This window comes from Melanerpes formicivorus, unplaced genomic scaffold, assembly GCF_026170545.1.
Source record: "Melanerpes formicivorus ecotype bairdi unplaced genomic scaffold, bMelFor1.0.p_v2 SCAF_7, whole genome shotgun sequence".
In the NCBI taxonomy this organism is placed as follows: Eukaryota; Metazoa; Chordata; class Aves; order Piciformes; family Picidae; genus Melanerpes; species Melanerpes formicivorus.
Genome location: NW_027142359.1, coordinates 1,402,651 through 1,422,185, shown reverse-complemented (window position 1 = coordinate 1,422,185; position 19,535 = coordinate 1,402,651). Strand labels below are relative to the sequence as shown.

The following is a 19,535-nucleotide window of genomic DNA, read 5'->3' as shown; positions in this document are numbered from 1 at the left end:
TCTGGCAGGGGGGTTGGACTCGATGATCTCTGTTGGTCCCTTCCAACCCCTAACATCCTGTGATCCTGTGTGACCCTGTGAATGTACCCAAATAACAGCAACTTGCCTTTCCCATTTAATTTTCCAGAGACAGGTTCAGAACAATGATCAATGTCCTGGGGGATGCACTGGCTGCAGGGATCATGGCCCACATCTGCCGGAAGGAGTTCATCAAGGACGGGGATGAGGTAACTAATGCAGGAGCAGGGGTGGCAGCAGTGCCACGCTACGGCACGCAGCTGGCCACCTCGGGGCCACCCACAGCTGCTTCACCCAGTTTAGAAAGGGGATTCAGAGACAGAGCAGAGCTGGGCATGGTGGAGGGAGCCTTTTCCATGAGGTCATGCAAAAAGCCACTCAAGTTCCAATCTTCCCAGCCAGCTGTGTCTGGCAGCAGGAGAAGCAGCTGCACTACCCTGCAAATGCAGGAGAAGCTGGAGCTGTCTCTCACACAGCACCCAACCCTGACTGGCCACTAAGCTGTCCTCCTTCTGAAAATGTTACCACCAACAGGGCAAGGACAAATGTGTGTGTAGGGGGACGTAAAGGTATCTGTAAGATAACAAAAGCAGCTACCCTGGGTGTTTCAAGCCTCTCTGTTAGCATAACCTGAAGCCACCATCGCACCAATTTCCTTTCTGGACTGGCAGAAGCACATTGCCTCTCCATTCTAGAGTGCATTCTCAGGCACCTTCATGCCTTTTACATTTAATATGATTCCCTTCTTACATCTTTGTTTTTCCTTCTGTAGATCTCATTCCATACACCACACATACAGAGGTGTTCTGCCTCTGCCTCCCTCTTTTTTTCCTTCCTCTTGGGCATGCATCATTCAGTCTTTCCTTCTACCAGGAACTCCTCCTCATGCTCTTCTTGCAAATCCTTGACAAAGGAGATTCCTAATTCCACAAGCCCATCACACCTGGAGGTGCTAATCTCCAGCCACTTCAGCTCATGGCCGACTCTCACCAGCTCTTTTCCACAAAGACAGAATAGTTTATGCAGGAAATGTTTCTTCACCAGGGCTGATTTTCACAGGGCATGTTTCATTTCTCTGCATGATTTCTAGCATTCAGCAAAGGACAACAGTATTAATAGCTAACTGTTATTCCTATTATTATTATTCCTCCTGTTTTACAGAGAATCTTTCTGGTAACTCCCACTCTCAGGCCTTTCTTGCAAGATGCATTTACAATTGTTGCTCTTTCACATTTTCTATAACAAGGCCTTGTCCTCTGAGTTACTTAGCACCTGCAGTACCTAATGACAAGATTAGGCTTGAATGTGGGTGCTGCACATATAGGTATCTACAAACCCCCCTGAACACCCCATGAAATGGTAGGGTATGTCATCTGTAGTGAAGCCAGAGGTGTAGCCTGAGTTCCTGCATAACACAGGCCTCCTGCATTTCATTGCTGTGTTTAGCACTCGCTCAGAACTCAGGAAGCGACGTTCCAAGAATATAAAATCCCTCCTATGGGATTATTTAGTCATCTGTGATGAGATTTTTTTCTTTGCCTCATGCTCTATAATTGTGTTAAAATATCCCATTATTCTGCCATACCTTTTGGCTGCCATGCCTTGTGGCGTTAGCAGTGGATACCCAAAGGCCAAATTGTCTCAGCTGCAAGTCTACCTTTTTTTCCTGTGCCAGTCCTTGTGTCTTATTTTCCCCATCAGAACATCTGGCAATATTTAACCTATGAATCAGTCAATAAAACCCTCTGTATTCATTTTAAACCAGTGCAGACTGAAAAGACAGGTGTTAGCTTACTGGGTTAGAAGGAAGGCAAAGGCAACAACAAATGTCCTACCAGTCTGTGTTATTGCACTCAGGAACAAGCAGTGCCCCCAGCTCAGCAGAGTGGCCATTGAGACTCTACCTTTCCCACTTAGCCCTCAAAGTCTAGTCTTTACTTACCCTACTAACATCACTTTACTAACACAAGCAGTTAGCACTGTATGAGTTTACACGTTCACGTACTCAGAGGACACTTTCAGTTTGTCCAGATGGTGCAAAGATCACAGAATCAGGCAGAATTACTGAGGCTGGAAAAGGCCTCTGAGGTCATCAAGTCCAGCCGAGGACCTAGCACCACAACAGCAGCTAAACCAGGCCACCAAGTGCCACATCCAAGCTTTCCTTAATGACCTCCAGGGATAGTGACTCCACCACCTCCCTGGGCAGTCCATCCCAGTGCCTAACCAGCCTTTCCGTCAGGAAGTGCTTCCTAATATCCAACCTAAACCTCCCCTGGCACAGCTTCATACCATGCCTCTTGTCCTGTCACAAGCTGCCTGGGAGAAGAGCCTGACTCCTACCTGCCTGCAACTTCCTTTTAGGTAGTTGTAGAGAGTGATAAGGTCCCCTCTGAGTCTCCTCTTCTGCAGGCTGAACAACCCCAGTTCCCTCAGCCTTTCCTCACAGGACTTTCTCTCCAGCCCCCTCCCCAGTCTTGTAGCTTCCAATGTATATGAGAAACAGGTCCTGGAAGTCTGTGGAGGCCCTGGTTAATCCTGAAGAGTGTAAAACAGTCCACAGGCTTTCAAAGTCAAAGTTGCTCTCCTGTCATATACAGCAAAGAGTGGCAGTATTTGAGCTCTTAATGCTTTTCACATAGGTGCCATTGGTCTGTGAAACTAAGCCTGTTAACATCCATCAGATTGTGGCTTACCAGAGAAATGGCTGCGTGAAGACCATGAACGAAACGCGCGGACCAGACACAGCGAAAGGGTTTCAGCAGCACATCCCTGTACAAGTGGAGCAAGAAGAAAGCCCAGTGGAGAACCACACTAAGAAATCCAACAGTAAAGACCACTGCACTATTGAAATAAATGAACTAGAAACAAATGTGTGACTGCTGCACTCAGCGGTGTCTCGCACCCTGACACCCAATCTCTACCTCCCAGCTGGAAGAGGGACTCCTTGCCTTGGACAGCACAACGTGGGATTCCCACCACCCTGCTTGCACCGGAGCCTGCAGACCGGCTGTGAACAGCAGGGAAGGCGCACAGCTTGATGGAGGCATGGGCTTCTTAGGTGAAAGATGTGAACACTGGAAACTATCTAATGGACAACTGGTTCACTCTGCACTCATTTTACTCCAGTATAGTGTTTGACACTCCTTTGGCTTCCTGGTTTTTTATAAGCTTGTTTTTTATGTGTTCTCTTTTTTTTCTAACCAAAGCCTTTTCTCTTTGTGTGTGTGTGTGTGTGAATATCAACAATTCTGGACACTGTATTTATGTAGAGGTTTTGCTAGGTGAAAAAAGGCTGACCAAAACTGCTAAAGATACTCACTTTGCACACTGTTTGCTAAATACAGAGTTTGTGCTTAGCTCTAGAACAGCAGTAAGAAAATCACGCTGATTTCCTGGTCTCGGGGGGTTATGTATCTTACTACCTAACACTCTGAGCAGAGATAAAGCAAACCAGGCATCCTTGCAAGAAAGCACACAAAGGTAACTCTGATGGGCAGCCTTCAGAGACAGGCAGTCAGATGTGATCCATAGCACAGAGTTCCTAGTTCACTGCGGAGCCGTTTGCCTTCCAAGTGCCAGACTTATAACCTTTTTTTTAACCTAACTCTCCAGCAGAGCCAGCACCATGCACAGGCAGTGGCAGAGGCAATGTGAGCCCTAATCCATAGGCACTGGTGCTAATGTGTCCTCTTCCTGTCCTCCTGTAAATATGTGCAAACCCAAAGCTCAAGATTGTGAACCAGAGGCTTCATGCTAAGGGCAGACAGAACACGAACTGGAACCCAATGATGCTGAGCAATGCTGGAGGGCTTTGTGAGGCGTCTGCTGTGGAACCTGGACAGTTCTCTCTCAGAATTTAGTGGTTCCCCTACACTGACAGGCACTCCTTTTCTACTGAATCTGTCATTACAATAAGATCTGCTGGGTGTGTTTCCAATGTTTGTGATAGAGAACATTTTTAATAAAGCTGCCATTTGACCCAGGCTGGCTGTGCACTTCTGCTACTGCTGTCTTCTCATTTCTCTGCCAAAATGCAGAGTGGAAGTGAAAAAACCTTCCAGAAGCTGGGATTTGACCGAGAGGTCACACACTTGACACACCACATTTACGTACTTGTGGCACATCCGTTTCAGATCCCGTGTGCCTGGCATTGTAACATGCTCCTCTCAGAGACAAAACAACCCAGGACAGAAGCAGCAGGGCTTCATGCACATGATCAGTAGGTTTCCTGGGATGTGCACCTCTGCTTTGAGGGCTCCTGCTCAGACTATTTCTTTTGCCATGGTCTACTTACTCGCCTCAGAGGGCTGCACTATGGGTAGTTAACTATGGAGTAGTAAAGCCAGAAGGAACAAACATACATCTTACTGCCTATAAGTCCACAGGAATTGGGTATTGATTTGAAAATACCTACAGTTGGTAACTATTTTCCTGATTTGATCCTAGAGTGAAAACAACAAACACAGAACACAAAGAACAGGAAAGAACTGAAATTATTCAGAACAATTTGCTCCTTAGCAAGTCCTAGAATGGACCTGCTCTGCAAACTGAGTGGTTTGAGAGAGCTGGGCCTGCTCTGTGCCTCTCTGAAGGGGCAGAAGCAACAGCTGGCAAACACAGCATCACATACTTTCCTTTCAGGAGCACTGGCAGTTCCAGGAGGTCCCCTTCATTCTTCTCCTGCTGCCCATTCCTTCCTGCACTGCCTCCCCTCCTCTCCCAGCTGTACAGACCCAGTTATTTAAGAGGCCAGAAGAAGAATCAGATGAGAAGTATTTCTAATCCAAACCAGCTCACATATGGCTTTAGCACAGTCCCAAGAGACAGTTGTGTCAACACAAGGGAAGGGATCACACAAGGACAAGAGCAAGCAGCAGGGTTGGTTCATGTGGAGAGGGCAGGATCTGCATGCTGGCTTTGCCAGCAAATAAACCATAGCATGAAGTTTCAACTTCACAGTCAGCTACAACTGTCTGAAGTGACAGTAAAATCCTACCAGTCAACTACCACTTTGCAGCTGCTGTACATACATAAAAACGGTGGTGAAAGACACCAAATAGATCCAAGATTTGGAGTGAGTAGTTCCAAACTAAGTGGTGTTGGATGAGTCTGCCCACACACCACGCCAAGGTGGCATAGTCAGACAAGCAGAACGTGCTGCTAGCCTTACCACTGCCGCCTTCTCCAGCCACCTACAACCTCTGGCTAACTACAAAGTGCAAATCCTTTTGCCAGCTTACTCAGTCTGACACTCTTGAGCTTCGTCAGGTCTCAAGAGGTCTAAGCCAACTGCAGCGCTAAGAACTTCAGATGAGATGAAGCATCAAAGACCAGAAGCAGCAGCTAGTTGTGCCACACAAGCCCTACAGAACAAAGAAAAATCATAATTTTTGCCCCACTCTGGCAAGTAGGGAATGTGGAAGTCTCATGTGTGAAGGCATATTGTATGGAATCAACAGGCTGGCTCCAAGTAAGCCTTCTGCATTCAAACCCTATTCAAAGAGGGCCCAGTTTGGCTTTCCAAGGTTGAAGTGCTTTCTTTTTTTCCCATTATACTGTTGTATCTTTAAAACTTGGGGTTTTAATCAAAATGTGCTTCCCCTTCAGCTGGGAGGAACACAGTGCACCAGTTTCTCACCTGACCTCTATTATACGTGGTACCAACTCTTGCTAAGTAGAGGCCTACAGCACTTTAGGTCTTCACTCTGGTAATTACCATAGTATCATAGTATCATTCAGGGTTGGAAGGGACCACAAGGATCATCTAGTTCCAACCCCCCTGCCATGGGCAGGGACACCCCACACTAGATCAGGCTGCCCAGAGCCTCATCCAGCTTGGTCTTAAACACCTCCAGGGATGGGGCCTCGACCACCTCCCTGGACAACCCATTCCAGGGCTTCACCACTCTCATGGTGAAGAACCTCCTCCTCATATAGCCTGAATCTCCCCACCTCCAGCTTCATTCTATTCCCCCTAGTCCTATCACTACCTGAGATCCTGAGAAGTCCTTCCCCAGCCTTCTTGTAGGCCCCCTTCAGATACTGGAAGGCCACAATTAGGTCACCTCGGAGCCTTCTCTTCTGCAGACTGAACAGCCCCAGCTCCTTCAGTCTGTCCTCATAGGAGAGAAGCTCCAGCCCTCTGATCATCCTTGTGGCCCTTCTCTGGACACGTTCCAGCACCTCCACATCCCTCTTGTAATAGGGGCTCCAGAACTGGACACAGTATTCCAGGTGGGGTCTCACCAAACTATACATTGCTCAGGACAGTGTAACCTTGACTGGAGTGTCTGGCTGCTACTGAGTTGGTCTGGTAAAGTTAATGCTAGGGAGGGTGGTGTGATGGAATTTCAACCCACCACATGCAGTCATGCTGTACTGAACACAAGGCACCACTGTTAACTAGGGAGAGGCAATACTGAAGTTAAAGTCATTTTCATGGTGTGGATTCCTTCACATTAGCTGTTTTCTGTGTCTCATGGTGTTTGCTGCCAAGCAGCTTGATGGGCTAGCAGCAGGTTCCATACCATATCTTCATGCATGGAGCTGTTCACATTTTCCAGCTATAATCACACTCCCTTCCAACAGAAATAATGAAGCTGTAAATTGTCAAGTCAGAGTGCAAGACCTGCATTGGTAAATATGCAGCTCCTGCATGCAGAGCATAAAAACAAACATGGGACTTTACAGTCTCAACATTTCATATTAACAAAAAAAAGTAATTAAAAAATCAATCAAATCATCTCTAACTTTTTTGCACAGAACACTTTGAAGTGTATGTAGAAAGCACATATTTCTTAACTAGCAACAGTCAGCCTTATTTTGAAGTTGCCTCCCCCCGCTAAAAAGAGAGGGAACATAGCCAATGAAAGCATGCACACTAGGGGAGAGCGCTGAGGAGGGAGAGAAGATAATTAAGGGTGGTGCACTGCATACAGCTAGGGAAGAAATCATTTGGCAAGGAACCCAAATTAACACACAGATATCAGTGACAGTTACTTTGTGCTGCTTAGTTTGCAACTGCCTTGCCCTAGAGACTACTGAGGGGAATGAAGCCACTGCAGATTGTTGTGTCATGAAACATCACCAAAGAGAACCTAAAAACGTTCTTGAGGATGTTGGCAATGCCAAGGAGGTTTTGAAGTGGTGCACTGCTGTCATAAACCCTTGTGCAGGAATTATGACTGGGAGAATGAGACACAACGTGAGCACTTTTGCATCCCACAAACTCCACAGAGCTTTTGTCTGCCAGCCCCACTACAGAAGCCTGCGGAACTAACGCAGTTACTCATGTTCTCAGCTAGTCTTAACGGATGCTATTTAAATCACTTAATTGCAGCTAAGTTTATGTGTCAGCTGAATACATCTCAATATAAAAAAAAAGGATGATCTCAATAACGAGCCAAAACATTGAACTGCAGACTCCCCCTGTGCTGTAGCAGCCATTCTAAAGCACCCAGAAAACAGTCACTCTGTAAGGTCCCCATTTGATGAGCTCTCGCTTTCCATTCTACAACCGATATTCATCGCAGTCCCCTTTTAACAACAGCAAAGTGATTTGTAATCCTTGCAAGCCAGACAGAAAGCTTCATCTTCGAGCCAGATGGACAGTCTTGGAAACTAACTCAGTCCTTTCTGTGCTTTCCATAAGAATGAGGTAACTACTAGCAGGAGGTGGTTGATGTGTGCAAGCATAATGTGTAACCTGGGAACTGAACTGCATTTGGAAAGCTCAGGCTGCCTTTGATCTTGCCCTGTGCTAAGTACTCCTCTGTGTGCCTCTTCTAAGGACCAGGTGCATTTTCACATCAAGACAGCTCTCTTTCATTGCAGTCACAGTGGAAATGAGGAACTGCTGGTTTCCACCACCACCACCCCAGGCACTAAGCTGGCTAAGATCACAGCCCTCCAACTGAGGACTAAATACAGTGAGGAGAGAAAGCAGTACAGGTTTTTCTACAGGGATGCTACTGCTGCATGTCTTACAGTGGGGGAGCACAGCCCTTTGCAATAATAACAACTGGAAATACCCAGCTTCACTGCATTTGGGAAAGAGGCTCCACAACAAACTCATTTTTTCCATGCATTCACTAAGGACCAAGCTGCAAATTGAATTTATGCAGTAAATTCCCTACTGTAGCCTCTGATTTCACATACAGTTAAGGAGGCAATAAATACAATTGCATTCCTAACTACTTGGGAACACACTGGTTGATACTTCTGCAACTTATAAAAGGGTTTGTCCCACAAAACCCCAAATGGATGAGATCAATAGTACAGGAAGGGTGGTCAGTGCTTAAGTTCAGTTCATTATGCACTGTCTCAGACTTCTCCTGTGATCTCATGGCTGAGTGACCACAAGAATGCAGGGTTTGCCTCCTGTCTATAAACAAATCAAAAGCAGTTTTCTAATTCAACATGGTGCTGCATGGTAAGGATAAATCATCTGAAGACTGAGAAGGTTACATAACATGTTAAGGGGGACTCATGATTACCTTGGATTAGCTACTTCTGCCATTCTGGAAGCACAGAATCACTGCTCACAATATTCACGGGAACTGCCAGGCTCCTGTTTTAAGTGACAAAGCCTCAGATTCCAACATCTAGAAAGTAGCAATGGTTGCACCTCCATATTCTGCAAGATGCTCTATGGGAATGGATTTGGCACAGCTGAGTCTTTTGGCAGATTTGGGTCACAGGATCATATTTTGCAGGCTGTCAAAGCAAAATCACAGCTGTCTGTTACTGAGTGGCGCTGCAGGGAACAAATAAAGATGGCTCCAGGATGATGGGATGGTGAGTACTGCTAGGTGAAGTGGGTAATCACTTCTCCTGCAATAGAACCAAACTTCTTTTGCTTGCTGGCTCTGAGAAGGCACCAATAGCTGGAGATGTAGGGATGGAGCAAGACATCCCCCTTCTCACAAAGCTTCTGCCTGTGGACAGCCACTAAGACAGGTTTGGAAGAGACTGCAGTGAATGGACAGTTAATTCTCTTATTCCTGATATGATGGAAGCTTTGTTGTATTCCTAGAGAGACTTTCAGTGTTAGGGCATGCTGTCCTTCCTTCCAAACCAGCATAGAGCATTGAGACCAGCAGAACAAGGAAATATTGTTCCTTAATTATTAAGGCATTACAAGCCTCTAGACCTCCTAAGCCACTGGGAGCTATAGATGTGCTCAGGGTAGGTCTCAGTTCTGCTTTTCAGGTTCCATCATAGCAGTTTTCCTTCTGTAAGGTCCAGAAATCTATATCTGCTGCTCCAACAGCAGTCATCTGTCACCACAGAGAGGTGTCTGCACTCCATTTAGGCATGAAGGCTGCACACAGCACCAGCTGAAAGCCAGCATCTGACCCACCACTTGAAACTCACTGTAGTTAAAGGCTCCTTTTGAACTTTCCTAATAAGTTTCCCACCCCCTCCCCCTGCAAAGAAAGGTATTTTAATAAAATGGAAAAACAAGGGAAGCAAAACAAGAAGTGTTTTATGTTCACAGATATCTCACATTACATCTGCTACAAATACTTTATGGGCTGAATGGCAAAGCCAAAAGAAAAACAAGATTGACCTTGAGATGTTTCATCATGATTTCACTGCTTCTGGTGGCTTTATTGGGTTTTACCACTAGGCTATTAAAACCATGTGGCAATTATACAAAACCAAGTCAAACTGAGCATTTTAAACCCTAATCTTCCATCTTCTTTTCCATTTAAATACTTTAAACAGTTCCTTTCTATAGTTCATGAGTTTTCTTGAAAACAAACTCAAAGCAGAGAGATTTGGGTAGTCTATATTTTACTGATAGCTTAATCAGTAAACCTGTGATCTTTGTTTGAGAACAAATCATCCAAGTCTCTCAGGTTTTTCAGTGGAAGAAAGCATTTCTCTGACACAAAACCCTTCCTAACCAAATATCTGGGGAGGGAAGACACAGGATGGACAGGAGAGTAGCAGGCCAGCACTGTTGTTGGAGCTACTTCTAGCAGAAAGTTCAGAAAGGAAGCCTGCAAGCTGTGTGATGGAATTGCTACTGAGACTGCTCATTGCCTCTTGTTTTCTCACAGGTGCTGTGCACAGAACTAATGCACAGCTCCACGCCATGCTTTCTGCACAAGCAGTCTGCAGAGTAAAGTTCACAAAAGCTATTGGAGACACTCTGCACCCCAGATGTTTTGTTTATCCCCTCTCTGAAAGAAGATGGGAACAAGCTGGAACACTCACTTGAGGTCTTCCTGCCTGGTTTGACACTGCAAGATTCACTGTGGTTCTTCCTGCCTACTTTACAGAGACAGGAAGAACAACCAAAGTGAGTCTCCCAGTGCCAAATCCTTTAAGCTGTGGATTATGAGGGTGCCTTATGGTACAGCAACTCTACTGTCTTCAGCACATCAGTAAACTGCTTTGAGTTTTATCCCATTGCTGCATTTGAATTAAAAGAAATAGGGGCCCACTACAAAGAAGGGGAGAGATGCAGAGTGCTGTGTAAGGAATCAAAGTTAATTTGAATCCTGTATAAAAGATATACCCTAGGTTAGGATTTGTTAATTTCTTTGATGGCTGTCCACAAACACACAATTATATCTCAAGTAATAAAAGCAAGAGACTCATTCATTTCTTGTCTGCAACTGGGAGCTGAAAATACTGCAAATCAGTTGAAACTTTCAGCAGCAGCAATATCATAAACATCTGCTAAAAAAAAACAGATTCTGGAACTGCCATGGGGAAAACTTGAGATAGCCCTGGACAACTGTGCATTAAACCAGCCTTTGCCTGCCTCAAAAATCCTTTAAAGAAGGATTTTATTGATGGCCTGTTTAACATCCTTGGATACTACTGCAGAATTTTTATGGAAACATTTTATATTCTGGATTATTAGGACACATTTATCATCCACTGACTGCACATATATCTCACAGCTGGCTGACTTTACAATAGCAGCATGAATCAGAGCTACAGGGCACACCAATATTTTCCTCACTAAAGGAAGTGGAGTTCTTTGGGGAGTTTACTCACTGCTCTTATATTAGCAACATAATAAAGCAATGGCAATGACCTCCATAAATTATTTCCATTGGAGAATGAAATATCTTGGGGGGAAAAAAAAACAACCACCAAGGCTAAATTCCTATTGTATAAAACTCTCTAATGTTTAAGTTTTTAGGACAACTATTCCCAAACCCAGGAAGAAAGACTCAGCAATATTACACTGTGGAGTGAAATCAACTCACAGGAGATTGGACTATATTACAGAAGCTTTCCAAGAGGCTGCTTCCCATCAAACACATTTGTAAAATATGTCTTTGTTCTTAGTACTTTTGTGCAAGCAAAGTTTGTAAAACTGTTTGTGGGCTCAGTCAAGATGGTGACAAAGAGCAGCATAAACTCTTACTGCTCCTCAGAAACCACTGCCAAAAGGGAACAATTATTAAGTTTTGATGATACCTCTCCAGCCTCCCTGTCCTGTGGGCACCACTGAGGAGCAGAAGAAATGGCAGCTTGGGCTCTTCCCATTCTCATCTATTTTGTCAATACAGGTCCAGAGCCTCACTCCTGAGCATACCTAACTGCTGCTAGTCCTGACTCCCAGTCTTTTCAGGAAAGAGTCCCCCGTATTCATCTTGCAAAGCAACACAAGAGGAGGTCATTTGTCCTACAGATGTCTTTAGGAGCAGGCCTGCCAGCCCAACTCTTCAGCACCTGCAGGAGCTAGAGGATCCTTTCCCCAGCTGTCCTTTTAATGGACAACCCTGTAGTATTTATGGCAGGAAGCTAAGGCAAATAATCTCCAAGTCCCCAAAGCAGATATTCTTTTGTTCAGATGATCCAACGGATCTTCACCCCGGCATGGTTGTCTGACCCAGAGCTGGCTGCAAGGAGGGCGGGTGGAAACTCTTGGGAAACGCAGCCCCACAGAGATGCCAGAGCTGACAGCTGGTGGTTTGCTAGGAGCTGCTGCTGCTCCCCCAGGGGAGGATTCTGCAGCCTCCTCCTGCCCCACCACATCCCCGTTCAAATGTGATCAAAAGCCTTCCTTTAGAGGTTGTTTTCTTCCTTTTTAATCTCATTGTGTAAAGCATCTCTTTTTCATTAAGCACAACACACCCCAAGTAGCAGAGTGTGCTGTGGCCAGGCCCTCAAGGCAGAGCAAGAGCCCGCTCACCACACCGTAACGGTGCTGTACCCACACAGCCCCTCACTCTGCCTCCCTCCCCCAGCCAGCATCCCCCACAACTCACCCCTCCTGACAGCTGAGGCTGCACACTGCTGCTCCTGCTGCTGCTGCTGTGAGAAATCATATCCCATCTCAGAAAAATCTCCTTTCCCCTCCTTTTGCGCAGTATCCTTTGTAACGAGGAAGCACGGCCTTGGAAAGCAGCAAATGCACTCGGCCTGCTCGCACGCCAACCACAGGTGAGTGCCCAGCATGAGAAAATGGACACTGAGGAATGAAGCTGCCAGCTGAATCACAGCATCCCAGAACATAGCTGGTTAGAAGAGGCCTCCAAGACCATCCATTCCAGTCTTCAGCCCAGCACTGAAGGGTCAGCACTAATCCATGTTCCGGAGCATCAGCTCCACAGGCTGCTTGAACACCCCAGGGACGGTGACTCCAGCACTGCCCCAGACAGACCATTCCAATTCTAAGAACCCTTCCAGTGCAGAAATATTTCCCAACATCCAGCCTGAACCTCCCCTGGTGCAGCTTGGAACCATTTCCTGTCCTGTCTCTTGTCATCCAGGAGAATATTTTAGACTGCAGGCTTTCAATATCCATACCTCTGTTTCAGTCTTAAAACCTTTCAGTTCTTCTTCCCAAACCCAAGCAGTCCACAGGAAGAAACTTCCATGAAAAAAATGATTGTGTTCCACTTCAGCCTTCAAAACTCTCCTTTGAATATTTACCACTGCTACCAAGATCTGCACCTGTGGCAGCTCCACCCGGGGCCAGGCCCCAGGCTTTGAGGAGCACCACAGGGCCTCTCCTGCTTGTTGCAGCCTAGGCCCCACAGGCCTCCCACTGCCAGCCAAGGCCCTTTGTGAGGCTCAGCAAGGGCCTGGAGCACCTGGCCCATGAGGAGCAGCTGAGAGAGCTGGGGGTGCTCAGCCTGGAGAAGAGGAGGCTGAGGGGAGACCTCATCACTCTGCACAACTTCCTGAAGGGAATCTGGAGTGAGGAGGGGGCAGCCTTTTCTCATGGATGACAAGCATCAGGACCATAGGAAATGGTTCCAAGCTGCTCCAGTGGAGGTTTAGGCTGGCTGTTAGGAAATACTTCTTCGCTGGAAGGGTTCTAGGACATTGGAATGGTCTTCTCAGGACAGCGCTGGAGTCACCATCCCTGAAGGTGTTCAAGCAGTGTGTGGACCTGATGCTTAGGGACATGGTTTAGTGTTGACCCTTCAGTACTGGTTTGAGGGTCGGACTGGATGAGCTTGGAGGTCTCTTCCAACCAGATATATTCTGTGATTCTCTGTTGTTTCCTTCTGGCTCTCTCTCATCAGTCTCTTACAGGACAATCAAAAAGCATTCCTCCTGGGAGGGTTGAATCAGAGAATTGTCAGGGTTGGAAGGGACCTCAAGGATCATCCAGTTCCAACCCCCCTGCCATGGGTAGACACCTCACACCACAGCAGGTTGCCCAGAGCCACATCCAGCCTGGCCTTAAACACCTCCAGGGATGAGGCTTCCCCACCTCCCTGGGCAACCTGTGCCAGTGTCTCACCACCCTCATGGGGAAGAACTTCTTCCTGACATCCAAGCTGAATCTACCCATTTCTAGTTTTGTTCCATTCCCCCCAGTCCTATCACTACCCAACATCCTAAGAAGTCACTCACCAGCATTCCTATAGGTCCCCTTAAGATACTGGAAGCTTTTACTGGGGAAGAGGAATGTCCTCTACTGCAACAGACACTCAAGGGATTCAAGTGGGGTCTGGAGCACCTGATTTCTCACAGAATCAGAGGGTAAGGGACTGAAGTTTAAAGATAATTCAACAGTTCTCCATAAAGCCATAAAAATCCACATATTCTCAGCTTGTTCAGGAGTACAATAAACTTGTCTGTTTCACCAAAGTGAGGCAAAGCTTCCACTGGGGTATGCTGGAGATAGCAAATTGATCTGATTTTATATAGCAATTGTGGCAGTTTAGGCTGGGTGCCTCCTGTTGCTGCCACATAAGTTACACCTCCACTGTCCCAGGTGTCCAGCCCAGCAGGTGGACACAGGAAACAGCCTGTTTCATACCCATAAAGTCCTGCACCCTATAAACACATCTGCAAAGTCTTTCACACTTCCTCTTTCCTCCCTCTCTGCTCCTGTGGGAGATGCTCCCTATTGGGTAATGGTGGGGGAGTTATCTCAAGGCCTCTTCGGCCTGTCTAGGCCTAATGCCAGGAGGAGAAGGGGGAGGGGCAGTCCCAGACCTATCCCAAAAGTCAGCTGGAAAGCTATTTTATGGCTCAGCTGTACAGCTGACATTAAAAAATGTGGAGGTTATGCAACTTTTAGTGCCAAGCTTTTATGTATTTTGGGAAGCAATCTTTTCTTCTATGATTTGTGATGGTGTTGAATTGTCCAAGGTAGGAAATACCAGCTTGAAATTACTGTCATATGCTATGGGAACCCTAAGGGAGAGTACAGAACTAGACCTTCTGCAGCAGGAAAAACAGCTGGCAGAAAATTAAGCCAACTGTTGTTTCCAAGTGAATCCTGGAATGCAGCATGCAAAACAACATGTGTTCAACCAGAAATCCTCAAAAGACAACATTCTATGAAGCAGACTGGCTCCCTCAGGTCAAGGACATGATAATCAAATCAGCAACCTGCCACCCAAGTACCTCTGTAGATCTCTCCATGGTTTCCTTATTTTCCACAAGCTACACAACGACGTTTCTCTTGGTGCTTCAAGAGTTTTCCCCTAAGACACCCCACACTCACTTTTCTCTTTTGCTTTGTCAGACTCCCTTCTGACTCTCAGTGTGAATTCCACACAAGATGTGGAAAATTCTAGCACAGGTATTAAAAGAGCAGACTGCTACTCAAGTCTTCTGGATAGACCTTTGGAGACATTCACAGAACTGCCACATGGGGAAGCAACAGCAAGACATAAACTTTACTAAACTCTACAAGGCAGACAGGGTTGTTTTTCTTTATATTTTTATATATATATATATATTCACAAGAGCAATTTTTTAGTCTTCAGACCTTCCTACAACAGGCATACACTGCAGGCTTTGGCAGCAGAGATAAAATATTACGGGATCCAGCCTTACTTTGTTTTTCTTCTCCAAATATACACATTGTTAGAACAGAGGAACAATTGCATCCACAATTAGTAGTGCTGCCTGGTGACCAAAGTGCCTCCTATAACTGCTCCACACACAAAACTACTGCAAATATCCATCTTGCCTGATCAAAAACAGCCTCTCTGGGGTGGAGGGAAAGAAAAGCAGCATATACAGGGGTCACTAAAAATGCAGTGACAAAACCAGCATTTGAAGGCATGTGCTCAAAACAGTCCCATATTGTTATTACAGATGGTAGCAGTGAAGGAAGAGAAACAGAAGAAACAAAAGCCAGCTTTTGTGAGTTCCAGAGCAATCCCTTATGATCCTGGGTCTTGTATAAGATGATTTGGAAGCTTTGGAAAGGCATTCAGGGTCTCTCCCTGGATAAGGCACTGTAACACACTGTCTTCCACCAGCCTGGCCCAGCGCCACGACAGCTCCTGCAGAATTCATTGCACGTTTTGCTAAGTGTTCTCTGTGTTTCTCTATAGATATGTACACACAGGCTGAGAGGGAAATTTTCCATATGCCTCCCTGCAAAACATCACAGAAACAAAATCCATTACATAAGGGAATACAGCATTCAGATCGTGCTAAACTTAGTACCTGCTGACATGTGGCTCATGCCCCAAATCCAGTGTGTTGATTCAGAAGTTCTGTGTACTCTGAGTCTGTAGGTATCAAGGACTTCTTCTCTCACAAATTCTTTCATACAGCCCAGCTAGGAGGTCTAATGTGTGATTTTCCAAGTAGCTTCTGCCCTTTTCAAGCCTCATTATCTTTCCAGAGTATTAGCACAATTCCTAGCAATTCACTCTCCATGACAAAATATTGATTAGGGACAAAAACTAACTTTGGTTTTTTTTCATTATTATTACTTTTCAAATCTTGGAGTTTAGATCTCCAAAACCAGAGAGCAGAGTCTTGAACCTAATCACCTTTGAATATAAAATGCTTAAGAGATGCATTAAGCAAATCGCTGTCCAGTCTCCTGGAAAAATGTGTGTTCTTCAAACACCATCCTCCCTTTATCTCTTCTGAGAAGAGGTTCAGCTGGAAAGACTGAGTGGCTGGCCAGATTGTTTATGGAATACTGAAACAGTAATTTCAATTATGAGTCTGCAATCAAACTCAGCAGCAGTCACAATCTGTAACTGGACAGGGGCCTTTCAGTGAATCTGGGTGAAGTAAGAAATGCACCCTCAAGAAGTCCTAGCAGCAGTCAAAAGCACAGGCTGGGGTGAGAAGTGGTTATCCTGGACAAGGTGTCAATCCCTCTCCAGAAGTGACCATAAGCAGATATTCTTTCCATAAGAAGTATGCTCAATATAGCATTACCCTGCACTCCGAGCAGTCAGCGATTTAAGCCCTGCTTGAGACAGAAGTTGTGATCTTAATGCCAGGTTTAACGGGTACTGTTGGGTCTACCCTCCTTTAATTTGTTTGACTTCTTTAAGCTAGTCTCAGCTCACATGTTGTTCTGTATCAGTAAGATTCAAAGTCTGCTTTTGTTTTCCTTTTGAACCACTTGTATAAAAACACCCTGAAATACCTTTTCATTTTTTGTTAGCAGAATGAGTAAATAATGACCTTCATATTCACCTGTGGCGTCTGCTGTGGCTGCGGGCAGAAGCCACAATGAGCAGTCCACTGCCTCTGACTAAACACAGACTACACTCACTGTTGCCTTTGACAGAGGAATATATTCTCCACCCTTCTGGATTCTGCAATTTCTAGACACATTTTAGTGGCAGCCTTAGAGTCCAGGGCTCAGAAACCTCCTTGTGTTTCAACTGTCCTTGTACATCGGAATTATTCACACAAGAGCCTGAGAACTGGGTGATGATTTAACTGCACTTCGGTTGTTACCTCCCACATGATGTGACTGTGTGAGTTCACATTTTATCTCAGTTCTTCTTCCTCTTCCTCTTCCTCGTCTTCCATTTCCTCTTCTGAGTCATCCTTATTCTTAGAACTGTTGCTGAATTCAAGGTTCCCTTCAATATCCAGCACCTGCAAGTGCTGTAGGTTTTGGAAGGTACTTTCCTTCAGTGCTCCAACCGCAATCTTATTAAACCTTTAAACAAACAAGAGGGCCTTCCTGTTAAAATAAACTCAGCTTTACATCCAGCACAGAAATAAGGAGACTGGGAGGAAACCATACTACAGAGTCACTCTAACTTTCTGCACTGACCCACAACAGCCCTCTAGGAGTGCAGATTCCTCTGAGTGGATAAAAGAGGGGCAAGCAGGTAGTGGACAGGGAGCAGGCAGATGCAGTGAACCAAGCTTGCTGACAGCATTCCTACCATCACAAAGCACCTTGCAAGAAAATATTGGCTAAAATGAAGTATCTCCCAGTGATTTCAAGTTCACTGACCAAGCTCTAAAAACCACTCTACTCTTCTCTTCTCCCTTCTATCACTGTACTCTGCAAGGGAATAAATCATAACCTTAGAATTCTGCCCCCCACAAATTCTTTCTCTAAGTATTCTGCTTTCTCTTTCCCAGAGAGGAAAGGTCTCTGCTCCATAGCCCACATGACCAAGTGTAACTTGATTTTTCATCAGATTCTGTGTTATCTTTTGACAGATTCATTCTTCTCCCACAAAACTCAAAATCCTGGTACAAAGTATTCCTTTAGAAACCAAGCAGCATGCAGTAGCCTTTCATCTGTTATTTGAGTTTCCAAGCACATAAATAAATTAACCTGCAATTTAAGAAGCTTTCCCATATACTACTTAACCTTGAACATGCTTACAATCATCTTCTGTCTAATATTCCAGATGTGTATCGTTATTCCATAGTGCTGCATTGACCATGAGCCTCCCACTAAGGAATACAACTTAGGTGGAGTTGCCTCTAAAATATGTTAGCAAAACAGCTTTGAAATTCATTTTTCCTCTCTGTACAGAAATATAGAATGTGGTCTGTGGTTTCTAGTTGGCATCCAAGCTTTCCCTAAAATCTCATAAATGGGAGCAGCTGAATAGACAGACTGCTCTAATTTACACCACATTTTGCAATTTTATTTGCTTGGTATGGAATAATTCATCCAAAAGGGTATGCTTAGAAGTGTGCAGCACTACAGAAGAGCTGAGCTGCATACAGACAAAATAAGGCCATATTTAGTCTTGTGCAGCAGGCAGCCTAGGCTTTTTGGGCAGATCCACTGGATCAGCTTAACCAAATATTCTGTGGGGGTTCATAAACTACTCTGAGTAGTATTTTCAATAACATTCCATCACATTAAAGCTGAATATATTACTGGGCCAGATTCTTGCTTCACTTCTTGAGGTAGACATCTCTGCTTAAATCAGCTACATCACTACAAGTTTACATTATATGCAGAAAAGTTAAGGACCTGCCACCTATAAAAACAAAGTCCTCATCCAACTGATGAGGTAAGAAAGAAGCCACAGACAAGCTTCTATACTTGGTGACATAACTGTCACAGCTGTAACTTGCCATCTGCTCCTGACAAAGCTACAAAGGCAGGCACACAACTTGAGGATGAGGCATTGCACACCTCACCAGAGGGACATTTTTTGTCACAACCCAGGGCCAACAGACACAGGCTGTAGTCCTACAAGTGGACTGGAAACTTCTAGCTCCCAGTGGAATAGTGGAATATGCCATCATGTTAAACAGTCATTTCCCAGACCCTCCAACATGCCTAACACATTCCCATAAGCACAGAGAAGGCAAACTCTCCCAGCAGAAAGAGCTCATTCTGCACACCCACATCTGTCCTGAACATGGCTTCATGTACATCACAAAGTTTCTTATTTAGAAGGTTAGGATTGCAAATCCTTCTAAACAAACAATTATAAAATGGCTGAAGAAGACAAAATCTTGTGTGCTGACATGGAAACCTGACCTTACCTGAGGTAAATCCCCTTTATATTGGGTGTGGACTCAAAAGCATTCTCTGAAATTGTTGTGATCTTGTTGTTCTGGAGATAGAGATATTCCAGAGACTCTGGCAGGCCTGAGGGGATAGAAGTCAGCTGGTTGCCAGCCATGTCTAATAACTGCAAGGAGGAGAAAATAAGGGGTGAAATAAGTAACTTCCAAAAGAGATCTGCTAACAGATGAGCTTCCAAAAGTCAGTTCTATACACACCCTCTCTTCCTTTGGGAGAGTATCCATTGATTTCTATCTACACACATGCACCCAGGTCTGTAAAAATACAGAGACATGCATGTGCACTTCTAAAACAC

General features: G+C 45.2%; 2 protein-coding genes across 4 annotated transcripts in view; one reads left to right on the top strand and one right to left on the bottom strand.

Moving 5' to 3' along the window:
• Positions 1-3,994, top strand: part of SLC1A7 (solute carrier family 1 member 7) — a 67,452-nt gene extending 63,458 nt beyond the window's left edge. For 2 of the 3 annotated variants that reach the window (XM_068140622.1, XM_068140619.1), the window contains 2 exons: positions 128-227; positions 2,661-3,994. In XM_068140622.1, coding sequence (XP_067996723.1) covers positions 128-227; positions 2,661-2,897 — 337 coding nt within the window. In that variant the 3' untranslated portion in view covers positions 2,898-3,994. The remainder of the gene's footprint in view (positions 1-127; positions 228-2,660) is intronic. The other variant, XM_068140621.1, reaches the window with a different exon arrangement.
• Positions 1-19,535, bottom strand: part of PODN (podocan) — a 108,588-nt gene that overhangs the window by 65,985 nt on the left and 23,068 nt on the right. The window contains exons 10-12 of the mRNA XM_068140618.1: positions 19,198-19,346; positions 17,182-17,389; positions 12,261-15,846 (exon numbers count right to left, since the gene is read on the bottom strand). Coding sequence (XP_067996719.1) covers positions 17,215-17,389; positions 19,198-19,346 — 324 coding nt within the window. The 3' untranslated portion in view covers positions 12,261-15,846; positions 17,182-17,214. The remainder of the gene's footprint in view (positions 1-12,260; positions 15,847-17,181; positions 17,390-19,197; positions 19,347-19,535) is intronic.